Source organism: Leptosomus discolor, chromosome 1 (assembly GCF_034619465.1).
Source record: "Leptosomus discolor isolate bLepDis1 chromosome 1, bLepDis1.hap2, whole genome shotgun sequence".
NCBI classification, from domain to species: domain Eukaryota; kingdom Metazoa; phylum Chordata; class Aves; order Leptosomiformes; family Leptosomidae; genus Leptosomus; species Leptosomus discolor.
In genome coordinates, this window is record NC_141391.1 from 7364502 (window position 1) to 7391177 (window position 26676).

At 38.5% G+C, this 26676-nt stretch overlaps 1 protein-coding gene across 5 annotated transcripts in view; it reads left to right on the top strand.

Moving 5' to 3' along the window:
* DLG2 (discs large MAGUK scaffold protein 2) overlaps positions 1 to 26676 on the top strand; it is a 1022965-nt gene that overhangs the window by 371097 nt on the left and 625192 nt on the right. Inside the window, exon 5 of one of the 5 annotated variants that reach the window (XM_086481686.1) lies at positions 17279 to 17359. The exons of the other annotated variants lie outside the window; for them this stretch is intronic. Coding sequence (XP_086337812.1) covers positions 17279 to 17359 — 81 coding nt within the window. The remainder of the gene's footprint in view (positions 1 to 17278; positions 17360 to 26676) is intronic. 5 annotated transcript variants of the gene reach the window in all.

Sequence of the window (26676 nt, forward strand, 5' to 3'; positions counted from 1 at the left end):
ATAAATTAGAGTAAACACAGTATTTCTTTGGTGTTCCTTAGCTATTATATTGTTATTTTCCGCATGTGAATAAAAGTTCTGATAATCTTCATTCACCAACTGCAAGGCAAAATTCATTTTCCTGGTGTGACTAATATGGAATATTTTCTTTTCATCCAAAAAGACTAGCATATACTGCAAAGGATAAGAATGAAGTTGTAGCGGGACAAAAGAGAAGGTCCTGAAATCCAGAAAAAGCTGAATAGTTTTCAAACTTGTTACTCTGCAAATTACATTTTCTGTCTGTGAAGCTTCGAAAATGAAATTATTTTCTCCCCTTTTAATAATATTCTTGAGTCTACAGTGTGCAAGCAAAACAATTCTCCGTCTGACACATGCCTATATAATGCTGTTTAAAGTTACAGTGTCATTCTCAAAAGAGAAAGACCTTGTGGGCATCTATCATATGCATGGGTTAGCAGGTGAGATCCCAAAAGAAGAGCAAAGCACCTCACTTTTATTTTTTTCATTTTTTCCTTTCATTTAGTTATCACTAAACATCAAACACCATAAACATGAGCAGGGACACCTGAGGACTTGGCAACTTTGTGGTTGGAAACAACCAGTCTTCAGGTGGTGGTGACCTTCTGGCCGTGTTTGCTACCAACTACAGCTGTTTTCATCACTTCTTTGGCTGTAGATAACCTAATGGCCTTGCCTGCAGAGATGATACAAACAACAATATAGCAGTTTGCTGCTGAGCTCTCACTTTACCCCTAAGAGTGCAGACTGCTTACAGACACGTTGACTTGCTGCTGTTCCCCACTCCCCACTCTGCCATCTGCAAAGATCAGTTTCAGGTGCAATTCCACAATAGAAAATGCATTTTAGAACAAACACACCTTGAAAATCTGACAAGTGAAAATGGCTCTGGATTTTTTAAGGAGCTCTGTAACGGTTGCTGTATTTTTTTGGTCTGAATTTCTGCCTCTCAAAAAATCCTTTATAAGGTGTATTGAGAACTTCCAGTCACTAGCCTTAGGGCAAAATTTAGTTGAACCATTTGATATTTGTGCTAGGAACATCTCTGGAAAAGGGCTGTCCAACATTTTATCACATACGTGATATGGGTTGAACTAAGGGAAGACAGCAAAGCGTGTCCTATGGGTCTTGGTGTCTGTTCCTTGCTTCTTCCCACCTCTCATTTCAGTGCAGGTGACCATTGAAGACAATAGCTCTGCTTAGGCTACCCAGCTCTTTCAATCCACAAGTCCTGGTCTTTTGAGACTTCAGGAACAAAGCCAAAACCCATGGTTTTCCCCTCCTTTTTCACTCTACCAAGAGAAGCTTTGACTTATCTAGAAACAGGATATCTATACTGTTCTCAAACTGCTCAGAAAGCCTTGTATCGGTACAGTAGAGATAGGGAGGTCTTTAGTGGGCATTGCATGGAGCCAGCAATATGTAATTGGGGAAATATTTTGGATTAACCTCTTGATTTCAGTTGAGATTTTTGTTGGATTCCAAAGTTTGATACAAACTTCTCAACTAGGATCTTAAGGTCTGGGTTTTCCTCCTGGAATTTCTTCCGTGGGTTGTGTTTGAAAAGACAAGCATGGTTAACAGTAATGAAATTAGAAAATACCTGCTGTAGCCCTTGTACATAGGTGTTTTGTCTGGCTCTGTTTTGTTTTCCTGGCTTGAGGAACTATATATCTCTTCTTTATCATTTTAAAATAAATAAATAAATAAATAAAAATTGACAAAAGCTTTAATTCCTGCTCTGCTCTCCCTCTTTCTAGAGATTCAGTGTACTGTTTTTAAAATAAATGGATCTTTTTCTCTAGAAAGCTTTGCAATGTATTTGAAAATCCAAGAATTCAGTGACATTCTCCTATCTTCATCCTATGGAGTAGTAACCTTTCCTCCCATACACCCACTTGATCTTTCAAGGGCTTCAATTGGATACTCAAAGCTGTAGAGCCATCAATTGTCATTAGACTTACTGTGAGTAAAATCATATTTGTTTTTATTGTATCCTTCAAGCTGACTGAGCTAAGCAGTGATGTGTGCCTGTTTACTCTTTTTGTATAAAATGTTAACCCTTGTCTCCAGGAGAGATTAAAGCTTTAATTCCTTCTATTCCTGTCCCTGTCACAGACTTCTTTTGTGGCTTCAGTATATGACCCGTTATTATAGATACATGCCAGGTATTGTGTTATCTAATGCTACTATCTACTCCTATTTTCAGCACCATGATTGATGCTCGCAGGTGATTCAGTTTTATGTTGGTTTCACCAAAAGCAGTAACACCGTTGCCTTTGGGAGGACATCAAGCCAGGGTTGCATTAAGCAGGCAATCTACTGCAGAAATATTCTTATAGTCCAGTCAGCGACAGAGGTAGGAACAAAGCAAACACAGAGCTAAATAAGGAGATCCAAACAGCATCTTTTTTTTCCCCAAGTTCCTAGGCTTAAGCATCCCCACTACTAAAAATATTACTGATTATCCCTTTAAGGGAAAAATGTTAATATACAAAATCTAATTACCTCTGTCTAAGCTGATACGCCTACAGCACCTTTTACATAACCCAAACACTTGAGTTCCAATTATACAATTATATTTTAACATGTATTAAGTGCTATTCCTTTAGGGAGGAGACTTATACCGAGTATTTTAACTAAACTCCTTCCTCAATACAGACCTATACGGTAAGGTCTCATTCCATTATAGCGCCAAAGACTTGGTTTTTCTCAGTTCTTTTCTCCTTAAATACACCAGGTGTCTCTTCAAAAAGCAGAAGAAGAAAGAAAATTTTCTCTGTCTGCAGAACTGACAGCAGTACCTGTACATGTATACCAACTGCAGGCTATGAAGCTAATGTTCTTGGAGTCAGTAGCAGCGTTGTTACTGCAATGAGATCAATAAGCCTTTCACAGTGCTAGTATTCTCTGTTTTGCGTATAACCTATGGCAAGGTCCAAACCTCTAGAGGAAGCAATGTGTTCAAATGTAGACGAAAGGCTGCTGGTATTTTTTTAATATTATGTCTTGCTCTACAGATTGATAGCCCAAAATTTTGAGTTTCCCTCTACTGAAAAGATAGATGACTCCTATAACCATTCTTCTTTCCTGGTATCTTCATGTAAATTCTGTAAGACACAAAAGCCCTCATCTGGAGGGAAGGCTTGTCGAGGAAGGCTATTTGCTGTATACTTTCAATTGTCAGCGTCAATGAGGTTTGTAGGTCACCTCTTCTGAAAACCCAAAGCCTAAGTTTAGAGTGAGGAGCCTGAGCGTATTCCTGCACACAGAGCTAGCTCAAGTTTTCTGAACATCCAGGCAAAGTCGGGAATGGACCTCAAAGAGCATAGGAGGAGAAAAGGGATGAACTGAGAGAGATTGAGTGGAGGGCAATGCTGGCGAGCAAGGCTGGGGACTGCTGGTGCTCCTCATGCTGGATTAAGTGTGTGTGGGGCAACGGCTGCTGGTGGAGGGGAGGAATCAGGTCTCAGAAGTGTTCTGCTTCTTCCCAGCCCTCAGCGTCAGCCTATGCCAAAAGCTGGCCCAGCCTATGGCGCAATCGCACAGCTTGTGCTAAGTTCATTGCTGCCATGGAGGTTACCTTATCAGCAGCTGAACACTGATGCAGCTATTTCTATACTCTACTGCAGTCATTCCTGCACAGTGACTTTGGTTTAAAATATCCGCTGCTTAGAAAAACAAGTTTTAGAAATGTTGAATAAAGTTATCGCATTGGGCTGTACCCATCACATAAACTGAATTCTTGCTAAAGAAAACATGAACACAATTAATTACAAGGAAAATCTAAATTATTGAAACACTGGACTTGTGTTATTTTAATTATAAAAACCAAAAAAATCTGGAGGTAAAGTTCCCATGGCAACCTTAGCTCTGTCTCCTGTGTGCAATGGATGTATGTGTATGTTTGTGTAAAACAGGATCATTCATTACCATGTTCAGAGTGATTTAGCACTTGCTGGTCAGGAAGATGTTAATCAGACCAGAAATCTCATCTTTAAAAGTGATTTATTTTTGCTATTTCTCTAGCCAAGTGTTGCAGTCTAGGGATTTTGAGTTTCTGTCCAATCTGATAAGTATTCATGCTAAGACATAATGCCTGAACAATCCATATCTTGTCATAAATCTGATCTATCATTTTACAAATTTAGCTATGATTGTGACAGATATTCGGCAGTCATGAATCTCAACAGCTAGTAAGACGAAATAGGCATCCATTTTTTTTCCGGTGAGCTCACTAGTATCAAACATTTGATTACACATTGCACTTAATACTGCAGAGCTAATTTCACCTGTAAAGATTTTTTAAAAGGGTTAGGCATTATTTGCCTATCCATCAAGGATTACAGAGGATGCAGTGGTCTGGTGACATAGCAGAATTGTCTCCAGTTCTCCTGTATCACCTGAAGGAACAGTGTTTCCAGCAAGCATTCCCATGAGACACTCCTTCAATCTCTTCATCTCCATCCCCCACCTCGCCCATGTTCGGGTTTGCCAAAATATACACATCAGCCATCGCTCTCATAAATGAAGTCTTAGCAGAGGAAGGGGACTGATGATCAGGGTGAGGGAGGTGTTTACTGCTGATGTGGGGAGGCTGACAGCTGTAAGAGATCTGAGCTATTTTGTGCAGGCAGAGTGAATAAGGCAAAGTTTTGGGAAAAAAAAAAAAACCCAACACATATTGCACTCTTGTGAAATGTGTCTAGATGGTGAGGGCATTAAAGGGTACCATTCATTTTTATTACTGTCATGAGATTCAGTGAATGGCATGTTCGTGGTAGTGAGCTTTACAAGTATTATGTAAAGTACTTTTCCAAACTACAGCTTCATTTTTTTTTCCTCTGGTTGCCCTGTAGCTCTATTTTCAGTGACATAATTCTTCAGGGTACCAGCTCAGAAAGAGGATTAATACTTTAGAGGAAGAATTGAGGGTGTATCATTTTTCCTATATAAATAAATACACATCCCTGCATCTGTTGAATATGATTATATTCTTACTGAACTGTTGTATAAATTTGAAAAAGGTAACATTTTATATACATAACATAAGCATAATGTATGTATAAATATATTCCAAGCAGACTCTCAAAATAATACAAAGATTTACAGGTTTTTAAAATCCCAAAGATACAAATCTAAAGACAGAAGTAAGAGTTCACTGTATTTAAGACATGTGAGTATATAAAGCAGATAAAAGTATTAGCTCACTAAGAATTCATATAAAGAGAATTCAGAAATATTAAGAAAGAAATTTCATAAAAAAGACATTCTGTTGTCATTGGGGGGATTAAATGTTAGAACAATTAAATTTGGGAATGTGTTTAAACAGTGACTCTCCTTTAGATAGAGGAAAGATGGACCTACTGAGGTAGAGCAATTATTTCTGTTCTTTAAACACACATTTTTTTCCTGTGAGTCATGAGGTCAATGTCTAATACTTAGCATCCTGCTAAAACTAAACAGAGTAAAGTTTTCCTGATATAGCACAAAAGCTAAAATGTATGTTTATGCCCCTGAAGACACTCAAAAATACAGCATAGTTATACTCCCCAAATGTCTTTCACCATAATTACTTTTCTTTTGTTTGCGGTAACTTTTGCTGTATTTTGTCAGACAGGCTTGAAATTAAACTTGAAAATCAGGCAGGATATATTTGAAACAAGCTTCATGGCAAAACCTCTTTTACATTAGTCCTCTGAGATAACCAGTGAATGCTTTTGTGTTCATGTCAGTAAGACACAGTCTCTGGGTCATGGGAGGTGACATCAGATTTCTCTGGTTATTCACAGCTAGCTGAAACCAGGCGTAATCTAAAGGAGACCTCTTGCAAGTCCTGTCAGAAGTAAGGGATTGCTGAGCGTGATTCACAGAAGGAGTTAAAAGGAACAGAGAAAAGATGCAGAGGAGGAGAGTGAAGCACTTCAAAGCCAGACTCACCAGGGCTGAAATTCTGCTGGAAGGTGGAGGACAAGGAAAACAACACCACTCTAGTTTTGCAAGCAGTGAATGCCAGCAAAGGGCAGATTCTTTTCTTACAATTGCTATTTTAAAATCCTTCATATGTTTAATAGTTTTGTTGCCTCAGCCAAAAAGACTATAAAACTGAAGTAAAGAAGGATTAGGAATGCTGTCTACCCCATAAGCATGAAATATCAATAGCGATTTTATTCAGAGGTACAAAAGGTTAAGGAAACTGTGAGTAAAGAGCCAGTTGGCATTGCTGGGGGGTTGAGTCTCTGAGGAGAGATCATGTTGGTTACATGTGTACTGAGATGTAAGTGTAGTCTCCTGTGCATACCACACGGCCGATCCTTGGTGTGCACCATGAAATCGTGCTGACTCTATATTCTGTAGTACATACACCCTACGTCTGTTTTCTCCCAGTCATTCAGCTGGAGCTCTTCCAAAAGCACGTCAAGCCTGCTTAGCTGTCCTGTGGCAGAAAGTAGTGGAGGAGAGACTGTTGTGCCCAAGTCACATCCCAATACAGCTCTTGTGATTGGGAGGGTAAACAAAACTCAGGAACATCACTAAGAATCCCAAAAGGAAAGATGTAAGAATTTGACAAATAAAAGAAGGGATCAAGTCCAGACTCAGGGTAATGAGTGGAGAACTCTATCCTGATTGAGAACCTCAATACTGCAAGAGAAAAGAGCTAAGCATACGGCATCACAACTCTGACTGCAGCGAAAAGCATGTGGAATTCCAGAAGTCAGTTAACAGAAGCCAACACACGAGGTGTCACAAAGGGAAAGATGTGAGAAGGAGGATAGATTATATCGCCTTGCAAAAGTTGGCAAGCGCCAATGATGTGTTTTGCTCAGATGAATCCTCACAGGAGCAATGAGTAGAGTTCATTAGGAGATAAATACACTATTGAACTGGAAGTAAATGGGACATTTATGAAGTTGGACATGGCACACACACCCCATTACGTTGCCAGAAACAGTTTTCATTGTTAGAAGAGCACAGGCTTGAACATTGGATAGTAAATTTACTATTGATAGTAAAAGAGTTAAGTGCTGCACCTATTGCCATTAAAGAAGCATACCCACAGCAAAAGCGAAACAGGAGTAGAGGTATCTGAAGAGCAGAGTTTACTTTGGAGAACCCACATTAAAAAAGTATTGAACTAACTGGATGGATGATCAGCACATCAGAAGACACTCATCTTGTAATGGTACTAAGGAAAACATACTTCTACTAGCAGAAAATATGGGAGCTCCTTTTTGTTATCCTAGCTGTATTCCTAAAAATGAAGGAAGTAGAGTGGAACTTGGAAAAAGTATTCTCCAGGAGTAATAAACCTGCCAAAGCACAGACATTTAGCAACATTTTAAATATCATAGGGTATCTGAGACATCCCCCAATATATCTGTGGTAGATATGTCACCACACCTATAGGAAACCCACACCTTTCTCCAGTGACAACTAAAGGCCAGACAGGTCTCTCTGGTACTAAAATAGCATAAACACCCTCATCTCAGCTGATGAGCATGTTTATAGTCTCCAGAGGCATCAGAAGAGATGATGGAACCTAACCAATCACCAATACATGCATTTTGGTAAATGTCCCTTACTCTAAGGATTGGCAGAGCAAGCACAGTTATTAGCTTTGGTAAGATAAAAAATAAGGGAATGATGTTTTGGTGAAAATTTATGCCAGGTGTTTCTATGAGTTTGGTGCATCAAGAGATGTGTTAGAAAAAACATGCATTTATGCTTTTTCCATTTCAGGAAGGTATTATTTCCTTATATTGCCGTTTGAGTTGTGCTGGACCACCAAAATATTTCGCATCTGTGATACCCTCACAAGCAGTAGTGCCTAGAAAACCATGAGCAGAGATCTCCAGAAAAAAAAGTGGGCTGCTGGGTCAAAGCTGAACTAGGTTCTGTTATATTTGCTCTTTGGGGGTAATGGTAGATCATAACATTGATCCATGTTGACACCTGTATCCTCAACACAAGTGGTTTCTTTAAGGGGAGAGCAACACAGGGACATTAATCTTTTAATCTTACTACAGAGTTTGGGAAGCTGAGAGAATTAGAGGATCTTATTTTATTTATGATCTACATAAGTGAAATACTAAGTTTCTTTAAATCCTCTTATTCTACTCTGTGAAGCCTAGAAATAGCTTTGGCATTACAGGTGATAAAGACTAAACTGTTTGCCATAACACAGAGGAAGACTTTAGATTGTGGGTTCAAATATCTCATACCCCTGTTCCAGGGAAAGCAATCTAAGCTGATATTAACCACAAACCAATTGCCGGAACAGCTTGGGAACTCCCCACTTTTCCACAAAGAACTTTTTGTTTGTTTGTTTTTTACAGTGTATGATTCATGAACTGAATATAAACTTGTAAGAGAGCTGCTAGTTGTAGACAAAGTCTCTCATGCATCTGACAAAAGTTTAGTAGAAAAAATTGCCCGAGACTAAATTTGTTTCCTAATGACCGGAATTTAATAACTAGCCTGGTCTCAGAGGAGACATACACAGAAGCTACCAGAGCAGATTTAAGGTAAGACACTGGAAAATGACTACATTTGGCAATGGTATGCATTTAACCCTTATTACAAACTTTGAGAAGAATGCCTGGAGCAGATAGGAGTTGGGCATTAGAAAGATTATCTCCAAAATATTATAGAAATAATTATATTAAAATGAAGGTCATTTAGAGTAATCAAGCCACAAGAGAAGATGCATAATATATTGAATTGTCTTCAGCTGAAGAGCAGTATCACTGATCTGAATTCTTGCAAGATATACAGCCTACAATATGAAAAAAGAGGCTCATGTTAGAAAAAAATTGCTCCCCGGGGAAAAAAAAGACTTTATTACTTTATTTCTTTACATTTGCGGGGGGGGAGGGAATCCTACAAACATATGAGTTTGTTCTTGATGATTAGCTTTGCTTTGTCAGAAGATGCTCCTGTGACAAAGCAGCTCATGCATATCAAATCCATTTTGCTGTAGATAGCGCAACTGGCTGAGTAATGCCTGAGAACAGACCACAGTTTACTGAGCAGGTGTTTAAGTACTTTTCAATAAAGATTAGGTTTAATCATGCCATGTCTTATTCCCACAATTCCCTGTCTAAATGGCTGGTGAAAATAATGTAAAAAACCCAAAACCACTATTGCAAATTCAGTCACACTCTGATCCATATTCAATGTTTTCAAATTCTAGGATGTCTCTCTCCAGTGAAGTGAAGTTGTCATCGCTGATAACTGTGATTAATAGAAACGTGAAAACAAGTAAATTTGCATTGGTGGGAACCACCCCTAAAGTCATTGGAGACTTTCAAGTGCGAAAATAGAAAGGCATGGCAAAGTAATTGATACAATTTGAAGCCTTAGGCCCTTGTACTTCAGGTAATGGTATTGTGCGCCTCTGACAGTAGAAAGTGGCTGTGTCTACACTGCTGAACAGAAGGTCTGTTTGCACAATCCGGCTCATGCCCTCAGTACTTAAGTCTGGCCCCTTCTAGAGCAGTTTTCACAGAATCACAGAATCACAGAATGAAAGGGGTTGGAAGGGACCTCTGGAGATCATCTAGTCCAACCCCATGCTAAAGCAGGTTCACCTACAGCAGGTTATACAGGATCGCGTCCAGGCAGGTTTTGAATATCTCCAGGGAAGGAGATTCCGCAGCCTCCCTGGGCAGCCTGTTCCAGTGCTCTGCCACCCTCAGGGTAAAGAAGTTTTTCCTCATGTTGAGGCAGAACTTCCTGTGCTCCAGTTTGTGCCTGTTGCCCCTTGTCCTGTCATTAGGCCACTGAAAAGAGCCTGGCCCCATCCTCTTGACACCTACCCTTTAGATATTTATAAGTGTTGATAAGGTCCCCTCTCTGTCTTCTCTTCTACAGGTTAAAGAACCCCAAGTCTCTCAGCTTTTCCTCATAAGAAAGATGCTCCACTCCCCTCATCATCTTTGTATCCCTCCGCTGGACTCTCTCCAGTAGTTCCTTGTCTCTCTTGAACTGGGGGGCCCAGAACTGGACACAGCACTCCAGATGTGGCCTCACCAGGTGAGAGTAGAGGGGGAGGAGAACCTCCCCTGACTTGCTGGCCACACTCTTCTTGATACACCCCAGGATACCATTGGCCTTCTTGGCCACAAGGGCACATTGCTGGCTCATGGGTAACTTGCTGTCCATCAGGACTCCCAGGTCCTTCTCTGCAGAGCTGCTCTCCAGCAGGTCAACCCCCAGCCTGTACTGGTGCGTGGGGTTATTCCTCCCCAGGTGCAGGACCCTACACTTGCCCTCATTGAACCTCATCAGGTTCCTCTCTGCCCAGCTCTCCAGACTGTTCAGGTCTCGCTGAATGGCAGCACAGCCTTCCGGTGTGTCAGCCACTCCTCCCAGTTTAGCATCATCACCAAACTTGCTGAGGGTTCACTCTGTCCCTTCATCCAGGTCACTGATCAGTATGTCGAATAGGACTGGACCCAGTACTGATCCCTAACGAACACCACTAGTCACAGGCCTCCAACTAGACTCAGCACCACTGATCACAACTTTCTGAGCTCTGTCCTTCAGCCAGCTCTCAACCCACCTCACTGTCCACTCATCTATCCCACGCTTCCTAAGCTTACCCCTGAGGATGTGGTGGGAGACAGTATCAAAAGCTTTGCTCAAATCGAGGTAGAACAACACCCACTGCCTTCCCCTCATCCACCCAGCCAGTCATGCCATCAGAGAAGGCTATCAGGTTGGTCAGGCATGATTTGCCCTTGGTGAATCCGTGCTGAGTACTCCTGATAATCCTCTTTTCCTCCACCTGTTTAGAGATAACAGCCAGAATGAGCTGTTCCGTCACCTTTCCGGGGATGGAGGTGAGGCTGACTGGTCTGTAGTTCCCTGGATGCTCCTTCTTGCCCTTTTTGAAAACTGGAGTGACATTGGCTTTCCTCCAGTCCTCAGGCACCGCTCCTGTCCTCCATGACCTGCCAACGATGATGGAGAGTGGTTTGGCAATAACATCTGCCAGCTCCCTCAGCATCACAGGTGCATCCCTCGGGGCCCATGGATTTGTGAGTGTCCAGTCCGGCTGAGAGATCCCTAACCCAATCCTCCTCCACCAAGGGGCAGTCTTCCTTCCTCCAGACTTCCTCTCCTGCTTTCAAGGTCTGGGATTCCTAAGGACCAGCCTTAAGTAGTAAAGACTGAGGTGAAGAAGGCATTCAGTAACTCTGCCTTCTCCATATCCTCAGTCACCAGGTCACCCACCTCATTCAGCAGGGGGCTGGTCTTCCTTTTGCCACTGCTGTATTTGAAGAATCCCTTCTTATTGTCTTTGACAACACCAGCCAGAGTTATTTCTGAATGGGCTTTAGCCTTCCTCGTTGCATCCCTGCGTACTCTGACAATATTTCTATATTCCTCCCAAGTGGCCAGTCCCTTTTTCCACATGTTGTAAATTTCTTTCTTTCCTTTGACTGTTTCCAGGAGCTCCTTGATCATCCAAGCAGGCCTTCCACCTCCTTTGCTCGATTTCTTCCTCATAGGGTTGCATTGGTTTGGGGCTTGGAGGACGTGGTGCTTGAATAGCAACCAGGTCTCTTGCCCCCCCAGCTTCTAGAACTCTAGCCCATGGGATTCCTCCAAGCAGGTCTCTGAAGTGGTTAAAGTTAGCTCTCTTGAAGTTTTGGCTTGGAAGGAGCCAGCTGGAGTGACCCAAACCAGACAGGGCTTCAAATAACATCTAACAATGAGGACAGTGCGGGTGCAGGCTTGAGTCTGTTACTCAGCCCCCTTTTTTTGGTGGTACAGGAGCAATGGTGTTACAGAATTGCAGGAAATTGAACTGACCAGCGCAGGCAGAAACTTGAACAGGGAGCAACCAAAACAAGTAGTTTTACATCCGTTTGACAGAAGTAAGGATATTCTGGTTGAGATACATTGAACAGATGTGACAGCTCTGGAAATCTCCAAATGAATTATACTCCTCTGGTAAGGTTACTTACTAGCTTGACCAAAGTATGGGAGCTTATACAGCTGGTGCTTTTTATCAATTAATTTGGGGATGGGAATGAATGCCATGCTTTGGGGACTATTGCTTTAATGGATGAGTTTCCCAAGCAATAGAGTAATCTCTTGCTTCAGAGTGTTGCAGCAAGTACCAGATAAGGGATGAAAAAGGTCTCTTAGAAGATCCCTGGGCACCAAGTAATCACTGAATGCCACACAAGCATCAGTAGACTGAATTAATTTTATCATTTCCATGAATGGAGTATAATAATAGGATTAGAGAGATGTGTTTTCGCACTAGTTATATCAACATTTGTTTATAAGGAGATAATTAATTGGAAAAGAGGTGGTTTATGGGATGACAGTTTAGAAAACATGATTTTCTAGAGCAGCAGTGAAAAGTGATAAGCTAGCAACAGAGCAAACATATATTTTGCAACCCCCATGAAGATCTGACAACTCTGATCTTGACTGATACAGTTCTTTCAGCTGGTTCCTCACCTTTCTTTTCTTTTGCTTGTTCCCTTACTTCTCCCATTCCCTCTAGCTCATCCAAGATAGTATTAAGCAGATACTGATACTATATACTAACTAACTAGACTCAATCTTGATGCATTTGTGCAGGCAGAAGCATGTTTAAAACATAGGTCTTCACTGAACCCCAGAGACTCCTTTGGACCTGGCAATGCTTTTATCCACAGTTCCTCACAAATCCTTTGTTTTTACAGAAGCAATTGGCTTAACAGAAGATAAACGCAATGTTTTTTTTCTGGGCTTCAATCCCAACATTGATTTCTTTTCACTGTTGTTTGCGCTCATTCGTTTAGACTCTTCTTTGTCTGTCTCTCTGTGCATTACTGTATGCCTTTATAAGTTCCAATTTTATTCCATGTCACAAATACTTGTGTCGGTCAAATATAATGATGCAGAACCTTTAACTTAGTCATAGCTGCCACTTGACAAAGCCATTTTATTGGTGGGTTAAGAGACAAACCTAGAACTCTTTTAAGTACAAACAGAAAACTTGCTGCCTGTTTCCCTGGGCCTTCAGGACTTTATTTTGCTGCAAACCATTAGGGGATGAGACATGGAGGCAGTCAGATCCTGACTGCAGGAATCCTAGATGCAGCATGCCATCCCGATTCCCACATCCAGATCAAGAATTAGAAAGTGAGGCAATTCATAACATGGTTATTATGTAAAACATATGCACAAACTGAGGCATTGTGTACACTGGCATAATTACCCACTGCTGACAATGAATATGCTGGTGCTGAATGTGATTAACCTGCAAGCACAGCCAAGAACTATTCTTGTTTCAGAAAGCCCATGTTAAACCTGCCTGCTTGGGAAACAGTGTTCAGCACTCCTTTAATTGCACTCATTGCTGACACACATTGTCAATAACAAGCATTTTTGCTGCTGTAGACAAGGGTAAAATGTAAGGATGTTGCAGTGAGCCAAAGCTTAAAAGTCCTCACTTAGCTTGTATGCTCAGGATTTAAACTACTGGGGAAACTTTTTGTCTCTGGCTATTTATTATTACATACAACATGTTCTTGGAAACTACTCCACATTTAACAGCAGTTAAACCCATCTGCTGCTTCTGAATTTTCATTTCATTCACAAGCCTGTTTTAAAAGTATTTTTGGACTTATCTCCAATGTGCTGTCAACTGTTTATTATTCTGTTGTAAGTTGGTAAAAAGAATGACTCAAATTTTAAAAGGGAATTGTAGCTTCCTATACGTTTTTGAGCTTTTCATTGAAACTTGCCTTTCCTCGTTATCTGGCATGGTTCAAATGTTTAGTTTAAAAGCAATTATTTGTCACAAAAGTTCATCACCTCATGCTAAATGCCGATTTTAGTGACTAGTAATTGCATATATATAAATTATGCAGCATTCTAGTAATCACATCATTGTCATAAGGAACAGACTTGATCACAGATACTGTTCGGTATATTACAGTTCCTGTAAGTGCAATATTTTTTCATTGCTTTATTTAAAAACACTATCACAGTTTGTTTACACACCTCTTCTCCCTATGTTCATGTTTAATTACTGTTACTTAGCATAGCAGTACTTCAATGCCGTCTACATAGGATTAACAGGAACTTTGTAGTTCCTTGAGGTTTTCATGAAATCTTCTTCATCTTATGAAGACTTTTTTTTAAACAGAAAACTTTATTTTCCCCTGTTTTGTTTGTGTGGATGACTTGTATGATACTGTATGATGTTCCAGTATGAAGGTATGTTTTGTTGGACCAAGGACCAAGGGACTTCCCAGTGTTGAATATGTCCTAATTTTTTTTCCATGGCACTAAATTGATCCTTCCTTAATCCACAGATTAACAAGACTTTCCAGACTATAAGTGTATTTAAACCCTTCTAAAAGTGGAGTACTTAGACACTGAACCTTGTTTGTCTCTAGGTCTTGTGTGGATTTTTAAAAGTGAGTTGTCCCAAAGGATCACAACTGCCACAGTAGCTCATAACATTTAAAGTAGCTTGAAACTTTTTTTTTTAACTAAAGAGCAGAGATTTAGTTTTTCTATGTAATAAACCACAAAACTTTATATTTAAACTATATATTTATACTCAATGATAATTAGTATCAATGACAATGTCTGTTAGCAAATAGAAGACCTCCTTAAAAAAAAAAGACGACTTTCTGTGGTTAGATTCCGTTGTCTAAGATAGGCATCTAGTGCTATTTTAGATGTCCTGCAAGATACGAGATGTGCATGTGGCTGTCAGAATTGACAGAAGGAAACATACCCTTCTGAAGCAGCAGCTGGAGGCAAAGTGATACTTAGTGCATCTAATGACACAAGACAACTCTATTTGGGAAACTTAATCTTACATTTAGCGTTGTCACATTGTAACATAAAATATTCTGCCTATGAAGAATGCTGTTCATAAATGCTACCTCACTTGCATTTGAGTAGAGGTCATTCAAAAGCCTACTTTTACAAGGAGGATTACATTTCTACATTGTATAGCCACTTATTGCAATCCTACTTTGAAAGTAAGCATATATATATATTATATTTTTAAAAAAATTAGCAGAGTCATGCACCTTTTGCCGTTAGCTGGCTATTAATCTGGTTCCAAATTAAAATTGCTGAAATTACTAGGGAATACACTTCCCATGGATGAAAGGTATGGAGTTATAGCATGCAGGACTGGAAAGGATTTGTTTCAATGTTTCAGCACCCTGTCAGTTAGAGGCTTTTTTCACAGCAGCAAATTTAGGTTGATTTCTCTGGATTCTGTCCTCAGTGGAGACAACAGATCACTATCCCCGTGTAATATCCTCTTTTCGGTCTTTCCACGTTGTGATTTCTGAATCTCTCATCACTGTTTTTCCTCTCCTGTAGGTTTCCTTTGGCTTTTTCAGTGCCTATCTTAAAATGCAGTGCCCCTCAAATGATAACAGTTCTGCTGGTGTCTCATCATCAGTAGTTACAACCCATGTCCTTATAACACAGCAATCATTCGTATTTTGAAGGAAGGCCATTTTGCAGCAGAACGTCACTTTCGGCTCTTCCTTAGTTAATGATCTCCACACAGATGTTCCTCACTCTGTATTTTTGCATTTCATGTTTCCTCTGTCAGAGTAGTGCTTACCACTCTGTGAGCATTTCTTCTATCCGGGTTTATTAATTTCAAAAGTCTCCGGAACCAAATCCCCAAACCAAACTACATAGACGCAGAAGCTTGCTGTGGTGAAAATGTATCAGCCCTGGTGGACTTGTCCATCAAATGCCTCCCAGTTGCTCCTGATAGGCTTGGTCCTGATGTACCAGAATCTACAGCCACTCATTACGCTGTAAAAGAATTTACTCTAGTTTTTGTCATGTTAAAAATCCTGCCCGTATGGGCTCAATTGAATATTCAGACCTTAATTCATCCCACTTAACTGAGGTGGGAATGCATCCTTCAAAGAGTGACTCAGTGCATTTAAGCCCTCAACCATTCTCAGGAGTTTCCCATGTCTCGAAGGACTCTACTGCTAGCTGACACATCTGAATGGCTGGAGTTTGACAGCATTAATATAAGCCTCAGCTCTTAAGAATACTGTTGTATGACAGGAGCAATCTTTAAAGTGGAGCTAGAAGTCCCTTTTCCTTAGACTATATTTAACATTAAAAAATGTCATACCCTGAGTTTTTTGACGATTAGTAGCCATTCACATATGACAATGTTTCAAGATTTTCCTGAACAACTTCTTAGCCTGGTGGTTTTATGCTTGCTGTTAAAAAAGACTTAATCTTGCAGGTGAGAGTGAACAAGTGTTGTTTTTCTTGTCCTTTTGTTTTTAAGAAGCTGTATTCTTCAGTAATACAGAAACAAAAACTCTCTGAAGTAATATACTACAAGGTGAGGGTCAGCATTACATAATATTCATAATGAATATGGCCTTTGCAAAAATGCTTTTCAGAACCTTAAATATTAAACATTCTGTTAAAAAAAGATATTGGATGCATAGCGACAGACATGGTAGCGCTATTATTAACAAAATCTGTGATCCTTGCAACATAAGTCTCCCTTTTACTGGCAGGGCTCTTCCATGTTGTTATTTGTTAAGAACTTACATGTTTTCTGCAAAGGCATTGACTCATGCCCAGGTGGGAGCCTGAATTTGTCACAGATTTTCTGTTTCACAAAAAAATGAAGCCAGACGTTCATTAAAAGGAAATGTATAGTCTCCTACTGTCAAAACTTCACAAATTCGTAGTGATAATTAGAGTGGGGTTTAAAATTTAGAAGCAACAGGGTTATTTCTAATTTTAGCTAGAAAGAGGTGGACTGTCAAGAGAATGTTTATTTATTTCTTATAGCCTTTTTGCTTGATTTGCTAATAATTACTTGAGATTGGTAGATGTTGTATACTAAAAATGAACCAAACCATAGTAGTACAGTGTTAATACTTGTAAAATATAGATCCCCTGCTTCTCCCTTGATAAGTAGATATTCCATAGATATTTATAATCAGTAATATGCACTCACATTTTGAATATTATATAATATAATGAAATTTCATTTTTGTTAAAAAGCTTATGGGCAATTCAGCATGTATTAACACCAGTTTACAGCTTGAAGGGAAAGATGGCATGCCAGATTATTTCCCAAAACAGTTATAGCAAAAATGAGACCCTGGCCCTGAAAAAGCAACCTGGGAAGCAAAACCGCACAACTAAACACCATGTGTAAACACGATGAAAAATCTGAGTTTGGAACCTGTCCTGAGTAGATGTCTCTATGTACTTCCAGAAAGGCCAAGAGGAAGAAAATCCCACAGGTAGAGGCCTTCAGCTGGGACCTTTTCCTGAAATGGAATGGACTAATGCACAGGTGAGAGTAGTGAATTCAGCTGTGAGAAATAAGCTAGGAAAGGAAATAGTTTCTGGATTGCTCCTTCACAGTTTTGCCATCTCACCAATGCTCCCCTAGACCCAAAACCACCTGTTCAACTAAAAAAAATATTTGCATAAAACTTCAATAATTGCCAAGATGCTGTGGCATACAAGAAGCCTCAGCTACATACCAATCAAACTGAAAACAATTTGGTGCTATCAGGAAAAAAATTTGGCCTCAGATGACTTTTGACATTTGAGAAAGTCAACGATACTGCCATGGTAGTTGGTGGAGAGCCTCTTCCTGAATGTAATTCTTCTAACCTGTTTTGGATGTCTCCTTTAGATAGAGGTGGATTGTTTCCTGAAAACAATTGTCTCTCTCCATTGTCTACACATTTTTATGGTCAAATAACTTAGATGTAAATGTCTAGACTTTAGATGTCTCATGTGGTCAGGAAAATTTCACATTTATCTTTTTGAAATTTCTTCTTATTGTCTGTTGGCCTTGCAGAGATACAATCAGTCTCTGAGATGTAACAAGGCGGGACCAACTTGTGATATAGGACAACAAGACCAAGTATATTTATGTTGAATAGTGGTGCTATCATGGACCTGAAGAACCTGACAGACGAGACCGTTATTGAAGTTGTTTATTGTCTTTTTTTTGTTTTTATCAAAGAGCTTTTTTGATAGAGGAGTTGTCATTGAAACTAATAGTACAAAAAACCTCCAAATCAAACAAAAATGCCAGTGACTCTATTGCACCAGGATACTAACCTCCATAAATTTCTGTTATCAAAATACTCAGTTTAGTTCATGCTGCATTTGTGTTCTCAGTTTTCATGGTATGACCTCCTGCCATAATGATAATAGATGTGTGAGAAGCTTGATATTTTGGTTGTTTGCCAGCTGAGTCCTTTGCAATCTCAGGAGGAAAAGAAAGCAGTTTAAGATATCAGGATAATGCACACTAATGGGATATTTCTGGTAAAAGTAGTCTAAAGTGATATATTGTTAATGTCCAAATTACTATCCTTTGATTTCAGAGTTAACAAGACACTCGGATAAATAGGGCAGATGACAATTCTGAGTGACCCTTGCACAGCTCTCTGCCAGCTGGAGATCAATTTATAATGGCTTAGGATGTCTAGGTAATTTTCATAAATACAAGGGCAAAAAATACGTGGTGCTTAAGGTGGCAACTCAGGATGAATTCGGTGGCAAGTATATGGACAAGCACTCAGTTTCTGCCTCCTCTAAGATTTTGAGAAAGGTTTAATGAAGCTTATTTCTTCATTTATTTTGGATGTACATAACGAATTTTTGTTGCTTTTTTTGTAAGATCAAAAAGAAGAAGAAATGAAGCTAATCAATCACTGTTTAATTAATCATGTCATTTATTCCTGCGAAGATGAACAAAAATTCTGATACCTCTTCAATACTGAGTGGCACACAGTAGGAGGGAAGTGCTGTTTGCTCCTTAACAAGCCCATATGGTGGTAGGAGATCCAGTGTCCCTACTATGTAAACAGCAATGAATCTTTATAAGCATGTTAAACAACATCTGCCAGTGATAAAATAAGTAAAGCAGAAGGCTCATTACTTGATAACTTTCACCTAAAAGCCTTGACAAAGGAGGCTAAAGAGATCTATTGGAATTTTTTTTTCAGTTCTAGAGAGATGGAGTGTGACTGTCATGCTATATTTTTAATTTTTTTTTTTTTTTTTCAAATAATGCTGCAGAGCAGGTTAGCTATATGTCATCCCTGAAAAAAAAATGTTGGGAAGATTAATGAGGATTTAGCTAAGAAAGAAATCATGAGAATAAATTAATGGTAGGAATAAATTAGTGATAGTAAGCAAAGTTTTAAAGCAAAGCAATTATGTTAGATAAACTTCATTTCAGAAGGTGAATTTGCTTGTTGATTGGTCCTAGGCATTGTTCAGGCCTTTGTAAGGCATTTGATTTAATTTTACATTGTATTTAGTATAAATAAATAACAGTATATTTTATCAAAATAATATTCTTTAAGGACTGTCTCAAAGTACTAGTCAATGAGAAATGACCCTTACACAGAAATATTGAGGGATAGTTTTCTACAATTTAGATTTGGATGTGGACGACATATTTCAACATTTTCACAAATGCCTCAGAAAGCAGCATGAATTCTTGGACGGTAAAATTTGCAGACGATGCAAAGATTGAGAAAATAGGAAAAAAGAGGACACAGTAGTCAGACAGAGCCTCCCAGTTACAGTTTAGCCTGGTAAACAGAGGCCACCCCAAAAAAATTGTTATTACCTAGAAGGGAAGTATTGCACAACCCAAAGGAAGCAATGTCAGCCATCCATACACAGAGAGGACCCCTACGGTGGAAATAAGTGACACTAAGAGTGTTCCAGAGGAAAGAATAGACAACTCAGTGTGGCTACAACGAACTTTGAATCTTAAAAAAAAAAAGCCTAAAATTTAAGAATAAGGAGGTGGTTTTATTTGTAAGTGCAACAGTGAGGTTGTGTAAATGCTGTGCTGAGTTTTGGAGTCTATAATTTTTAAATATATTAAACATATATAGAGAGAAAAGAGACTAGAAAGGAGAAAATTTCTTCCAGAGAGACACATGACTTAATCACAGTATATTAATGTGAGGAGACTGGGAATAAGAGGATTCTTCAGAGGAGCAGAGAAAATCAGAATATGTACTAGGCTGAAAGCAGATAAATGCTGGGCAGGCATTTCTAGCAGTGAGAATATAGGACAAACTATCAAGGGAGGTGGTAGATCTCTATCTTGTTATGTTTTCCAGATTAGATGCTTTTCTGAAATAGATACACACACTTCAGTTTAAGACAAGTTATTGTCATCAGTGTTAGGCGCTGCAGTATATTAGGCTAACCCCAGTGCTCTAATGATACTTTCTGCCTTAAACCCGGAATCTTTTATGTGCCTGTTCTTTGCTCCATCAGAGTCAGCAAAAACTTCTTCAACACAGGAATATGGGATTAGATGATATAGTTGAGGGAGATTTAACTCATACGACTAATGCAGTTTATCACCTTCTTCCCCAGCCCAGTGCAAACGAAGAAATGTGGAGCTGTATTACTTGCTCTAATGAGAGCATTTACTTCCTTTTTACTTCCTTCCCATGGATGAGTGGAGGGTAGAACTGCTTTTCTCATTTTACCTTTTCCTTGCCCTGAGATTTGCAGCTTGCCGTTTAATGGAACCATGAATCAGTCAGACTATGTAGAAGCTGGGAGGCACGCTGCATCCAGCTACCTTTTGAAATTTTGCTATTGGCCACTTATCTGAAGAGGCTTCTCACAAAAGATAGTGACATCTGTATTCTTTGTCATCCACACTTCTGTTATTAATATCCCAGGGGAAAAAAAGTCACAATATATTATGAGGTCCTTAGGTTCACTTCGTGATGATTTTCTTGGAGACAGGTCTTTTTTTTCTTTTCTTTTTTTTTTTTTTTTGTTAATACATAATACACCAGATCATATAAGAAACTCAGTTCAGCCATCTCCTGGCCTGCACATGTGGAGGATGAAGTTTGAATCTTACCAAGATTATTGATTTCTAAATTAATTTTCCTTCATTGATTTGTAATCTGGAGTAGCTAAATTTTGATTAAAACAGCAAGGTTTGGTTGAGAGGGTTTGATGTTGTTTCAGTGCTATGTGACTCTGACATCTACATCTCAGTGATGTTTTGTATAACTAGTTGAAGCTCAGGTGATTTTTAAAATGAAATTCTAGACTTAAGATATGTTGTTTCAATTCCTGGCTTCACAACTGGTCTCTTGAGCATTCTTGGGCAGTTTTCTTCATTCTCTTTGTCTTTGTTTTCCTATCTGTAAAACAGAGATAACATTTTCCTTTCTTTTGAAAACTGCTTTGAGAAGCATCATACTGCCTGAAAAGTCCTCAGACTTTTTCTGTCTGTTTTACATACAACAAATTCATTATTGTACAACTGTTACACATATTGTCAGAGCAGGGAACTATATATTCTCATAAAATAACTTTCTAGAACATTTAGAAGTAAGAAGAAACTGAGACCCCCTAAGTTTACAAGTCTATATATGCACTGATCGACCCCTAGAGAAGGTATAATTAAAATTAGCTTTGTTTTGTCCCCCCACTACATCCCATTATAGCATTTATTTTCTAGTTCCCTACTTTGACTTTTATCTAAAATAAAGTACCTTTGCTTATTCCCATCCTACTTACCCTGTATCATTCACTGGGAGAATGTGACTCTCCAGTTAGCCAACGATGGAAGGGTCCATTGTTCGATTGTGAAGTCTTCCAAAAAAAACATTTTCATGCTTTTTGTTCAATTCACCAGCAAAGTCTCTCTTTGTTATAACATCTAAAAAAATTCAATGGCTAGGTAATAAGGGGTCTAAGACTTTGGTCAAATCCTCATGAGAACTCTTGAGCAATGGTTTATGTCTGTTTCTCTCATTTTACACTCAGATTGGAAACTCTGGAGTTTGGCCACTTCATTTTTTTTTTTTTTTTTCTAGATTTGCTGAAAGCCTTCAACAGTGGAATACCAGTCCTTAATACTGACACCAAGATGTTATAGCGGTCGATACAGGGCTAATTAGAAGTTAACATTCTTTGCATAATCTTAATTTTTTAACAGGGAAAAGGGAACTGATCTCCTGTACTCCTTACTGAAACGTGAAAAATGCAGTAGAGAAGATAGGCAGAGTTTGAGTTTCAAAAACTGATTGTATAAAAATTGGAATTTCTCTGATGTACAGATCCACTTCCTTTGTGTACTCAGGGACATATTTATTAACTAACATAGATTTTTTAGCTTTTTCCCCTGCTAAGTTTTCAGAAATGAGTCTTTGCTCTTGCCTATATACCCCTATAGAATTATGAACTACTCTGCGAAGAATTTTTGTGTTGAAAATACTGCATGGGTGTCAGGAGGTCTAATTTTGCTTGCAGTACCTTTTAATTATTTATGATTACTCATGAGTAGTAGAAGAGTTGGAGGTACACTTTATAAATTTATTTACGCTTTCCTTACCGTGTCAGTTGATGTTCGCTTGTGGTCTCTCTTGTGGACTTTATCAGATATTGCTCAGGCAGTCCAGCTTATCACCACTATGTAGTTGACCTTCCAACCTCACAAGCTGAGCAGAAGAATTTGCTTCCCCTCACATTCAAGCAAATAATAAAACTTTAAATGATTTAAATATCCAAGACATTGCCCACTATTTCTAGATGAACCAACACTCACAGAGGTAGACAATGTTTGAGATCTTTCTTCTGGCTTGAATACTACTAAACATTGTCTTTGTTGTTAAGAAATAGGAATATATTGATGTTAAAAAGGGATACTAATTGTCAGCAATTCTTTCAGTATGAAAGTCCTTCCGTTGTTGGGTGATCTCTATTAACAGTCATCACTGACATTTCTTATAATATTAGAAAAGTTATTAAGTAGGTCTGTAGTGGCCTCTGCAGACCCATTTTATCTCAAGTGATATAATTCTATATTCCACTTTCCTGCATAGAAGAGTGTTCACTAGAGCTTGCAGTTACCAAAACTGAACTTTAGAATCTTAAATAATCTTACATCTCCTTTGCAATCAGCAGCAAAGGTAACTGCTGTTTTTAATCCTCAGTTAAGCAACTCTCACATGCTTTCCTGCAGAGGTCTAATATTTATATCCAGATAATGTAAAAGAAAACTCAATATACAGATAGTAGCTTTGATCAACAAAGCTGAGGAAAATAGTGGTATGATCAGTATTCTGTATTGCTTGCCCATGTTATATGGAGTAAAGTGGTGCTGGAGCTTGAAACGAGTTCTGAAACTAGTTGTTCTTGATTTTTTCCCTCTTGTGAGGTAATGCAGCATGGGTTGTTTAATTTACAGCAACAAAATGGTTTGGCGTTAAATGTTACAGAGGCAATGAAGAGGTTGTTCTGCTTTTAATTGATGCTGTGACCTACATTGTTCCCCAAGGCACCACAGACATTTTTCAGAAAAGTCTCCTGTTAATTATAATTGTACTCTGTGGTGCTGGGTCAGTTGACATTTCCATTATATGAACTAAAAACTAGGGGGCTATTTTAAATCACATTAGGTAAAGATTTGCCATTGAAGTTGGTAGCTCACGTATAACTGTTTTCTGAGGTGATGATGGCCTCAGTCTCATAGTCCCTTCTGTACAAAACCCCGTCAATTTTGAGGTCTCCAAAAGGTACCTGCACGGCTGTGCAGTTGCTGAAGGCACTTCGGCATTCTTGAGAAAGCAAGCCAAAAGCGCTGAATATTTGTGCCAGCTTAAATTCCCATAGCAAACATGTGGTCCTGACCATCCGCTAACCCTACTTTCTGAAGTAAATCCTAACCTCACTGCACTCCTGAATATACTCCATATTTCCTCCCGGAGGAGACAATGTCTGTTCATGTGTCCTGTGGTCACTGTACCATCGGCCTCACGGAAACAATGAGATGTATATGGTAACTTGGATGAAAGGTGGCTTACATTAGTGTAAAGAAGTCAGCCCATTTTAAGGAAGAGGAAATTTATTTCTCATCCCCAGCCAGTAAAACTTAAGAGTTACCAGACTTCAATTATAGACCCTCTATATTCCCATTCTTACATAGAGAAGCTCATCTGATCAAGTTATAATATCGAACTGGTCTTAATTTCCTTGAGAGGTTTCTTTTCCTCTCATGACAGACATAATATTTTTAAATTTTTATTTATATTTTTTTATATCAGTTTACTCTAGATGGGGCTAAAGCTCACTTAGCTTACTTGAAACATGTAGGATTTCTTGATTACTTAGGTATAAAGTAGGCTTAGGTTAGATAAGCAGCTGGCTATCATGAGAGCTACAAGTGCTGCCCAACTCTGAAAGAGTGACCCAGAGCTTCTGAGGCTAAAGAATCAAAAGCGCAGCAATCTTTGTAATCTTGCAAGTTACTGCACAATCTTTAAATTATTGCAGGAAGTCATCATTACACAGCAGTAAGCAGCTGAGAAACTCAGCTTCTGCAAACTTCAGAAGCCTGAAGTCATAATCTGAATTCACTGCCTTTTCAGAACTTTTTGAAATTTTGCAGCTAAGGATAATTTTCCTTAAGAAACCTAAGTGCTTTGATTGCTTCTGGAGAAAACATCCTCATTAAATACTTAAAAATGTTATTTATTAAAGTTAGAAATTTGGGATATCCCTGACCTTTGGGAATAACTGATGTAATTCTTTTAGCTCTGAGCGTAAATTCAGAAATTAGTCATAATTCAACTTGTAGCTTAAGGTAAAACAGTTACTGCAATGGAAAAATCTTCCTGAAAAAGAAGTATGTTGTATCTTAAAGTGTAGTCCTATGTGCCTTTACTTTACATTGATGCCTGCTGCCTCAGTAAACTGTTCCACTTAATTTTCTAATTTATTCAATCTCCAACTAAAGGATTGAAATAATTTTTCTCTTTGCTTCATACTTGCAGATCTTCAACAATTCAGAAAAGCACATAGAATGCTGTGAATTATGAGCTAGATAAACAGTGTCTTTAATTTTATTGGAAATACATGCTCTTTCTGTAGATAGCCCAAAGCCTGCTGATTGTTCATATAAACTGTTTATAGATTTACAGCTACAAGTGGAATTCTTTCCATATGTTATTGAAAAACTATTTTCCAGGGTAAAAGTGATCATGATAAAATTATATCTTTACAGTACAGAGTTGTGTTTCATGGAAACTCATATCCAATTGTACTTTTTTCTTTCTTGGTGCAACAGAGAAGTGTAGAACACTCCATAAGTGACCATGTCTCTGAAAGGAAAATGTTTGGTTTTAATTTTTTCTTGATGTTGGCCTCTTACTTTAAAACATATTTTTATTCAGACCCTTTATTCAGTGAAGCACTGGAAAGAGATATATGAATTAGTAGACAATTTGGAGAATTTTAGAGAACAAAAATAAAGTTAAAACAAAGAGCAGACTGATTAACTTCCTTGCCTCAACTTTTACCATGGGAAACTATTTTCTACAATGCCTTTTGCGTCCAACTCTCAATAACAGAAAAGCAGCACTTCTACTTTGTTTGGAAAATAGGACTGTTCTTGCTTACAAAAAAACCCTGTTACTGATTGCATTTTACAAATAACGAATGACTGAGTTTAGTTTAATCTGTAGCTAAAGCCTGTAGAAATTTTAGACATCAAGAAGCGATTGTATCCCGTAAAGCACAGACAATTAAGATACCTTTCCATCTTCAGCATCCTGAATGTGAGCTAAACATGCTCTTTATTCCAGCCCTATTTAATAAAAATAAAAAAGTTGCTCGATGGTCTAAATCAAACAAAGAAAACCTGGAGAATTAAAAAAATTATACTTTTGCTATAGGCTGGTTATCTACAAGGCAGAGTATATTGTTGAGAGATAGAATATGTGTAGCTTCTTTACTATGTAAGCCTTCAGTAGTGCTAAAGGTTTTAATTATCGTTGAATGAGTTGGCTTCGAACTTCCCACACACACAAATAATTGTAATGTATTCTACTTATCTAAGATCAGTTATATCTCACTTCAGCCATAGGTATGTGAAAATTGCAGGTTTTGTTTTGACAGATAAAACTCCCAGTTACGTATTTACAACCCTATAGATGCAAGAAAAATACAGATGCAAGAAAAATACTGCTCATTCTTTACTTCTGTCCTATATTCAAAGGGTTTCTGCCCTTTCTAGTAACCTCTGAAGACCTCTATCCCTTTAGAAATATGCAGTTCAGCTCATTGAACTAAATTTCCAATGACCAGATTCTTCCATTTTGCTTAGAAGTTCTATCAAAAGAATTGTCCTTTTCTTAGCTTAAATTGTCCTTGATCTTAAACTCCACAGAACTTCTGGATCCCAAATTTTCAAAGCTCCCTTTGAAGTTTTCTAAAATAATAAGGGCCTGAAATAATTTCTAAAATAATATAGGCCCTGAGCCAGGTACTTTAACTGTGAAGTTAGTTCTACTTTGAGAAGGAGATGGACTACATGGCACAGGTCACTTCCAGTCCAAATTGTAGTTCTATAATTCTATGATTCTGTGACTTTCGCTGAAATTAATTAGGGATTGATTTTGAAGAGTGAAATTATAGACTAAGAACTAAATGTTTCGGGTATCCAAATTTAAAAATCCCAACCCCTGCTTCCTAGCCACACCTCTGTCACTTAATGTTTAGTTCAGCTTTTCCTTTCTTCTGTTTCATTTCCACTCCTACAGTGCTAAGCTGTTTTTTTTTTTCCTTGTAACTTTGAAGTATTTGGCCATT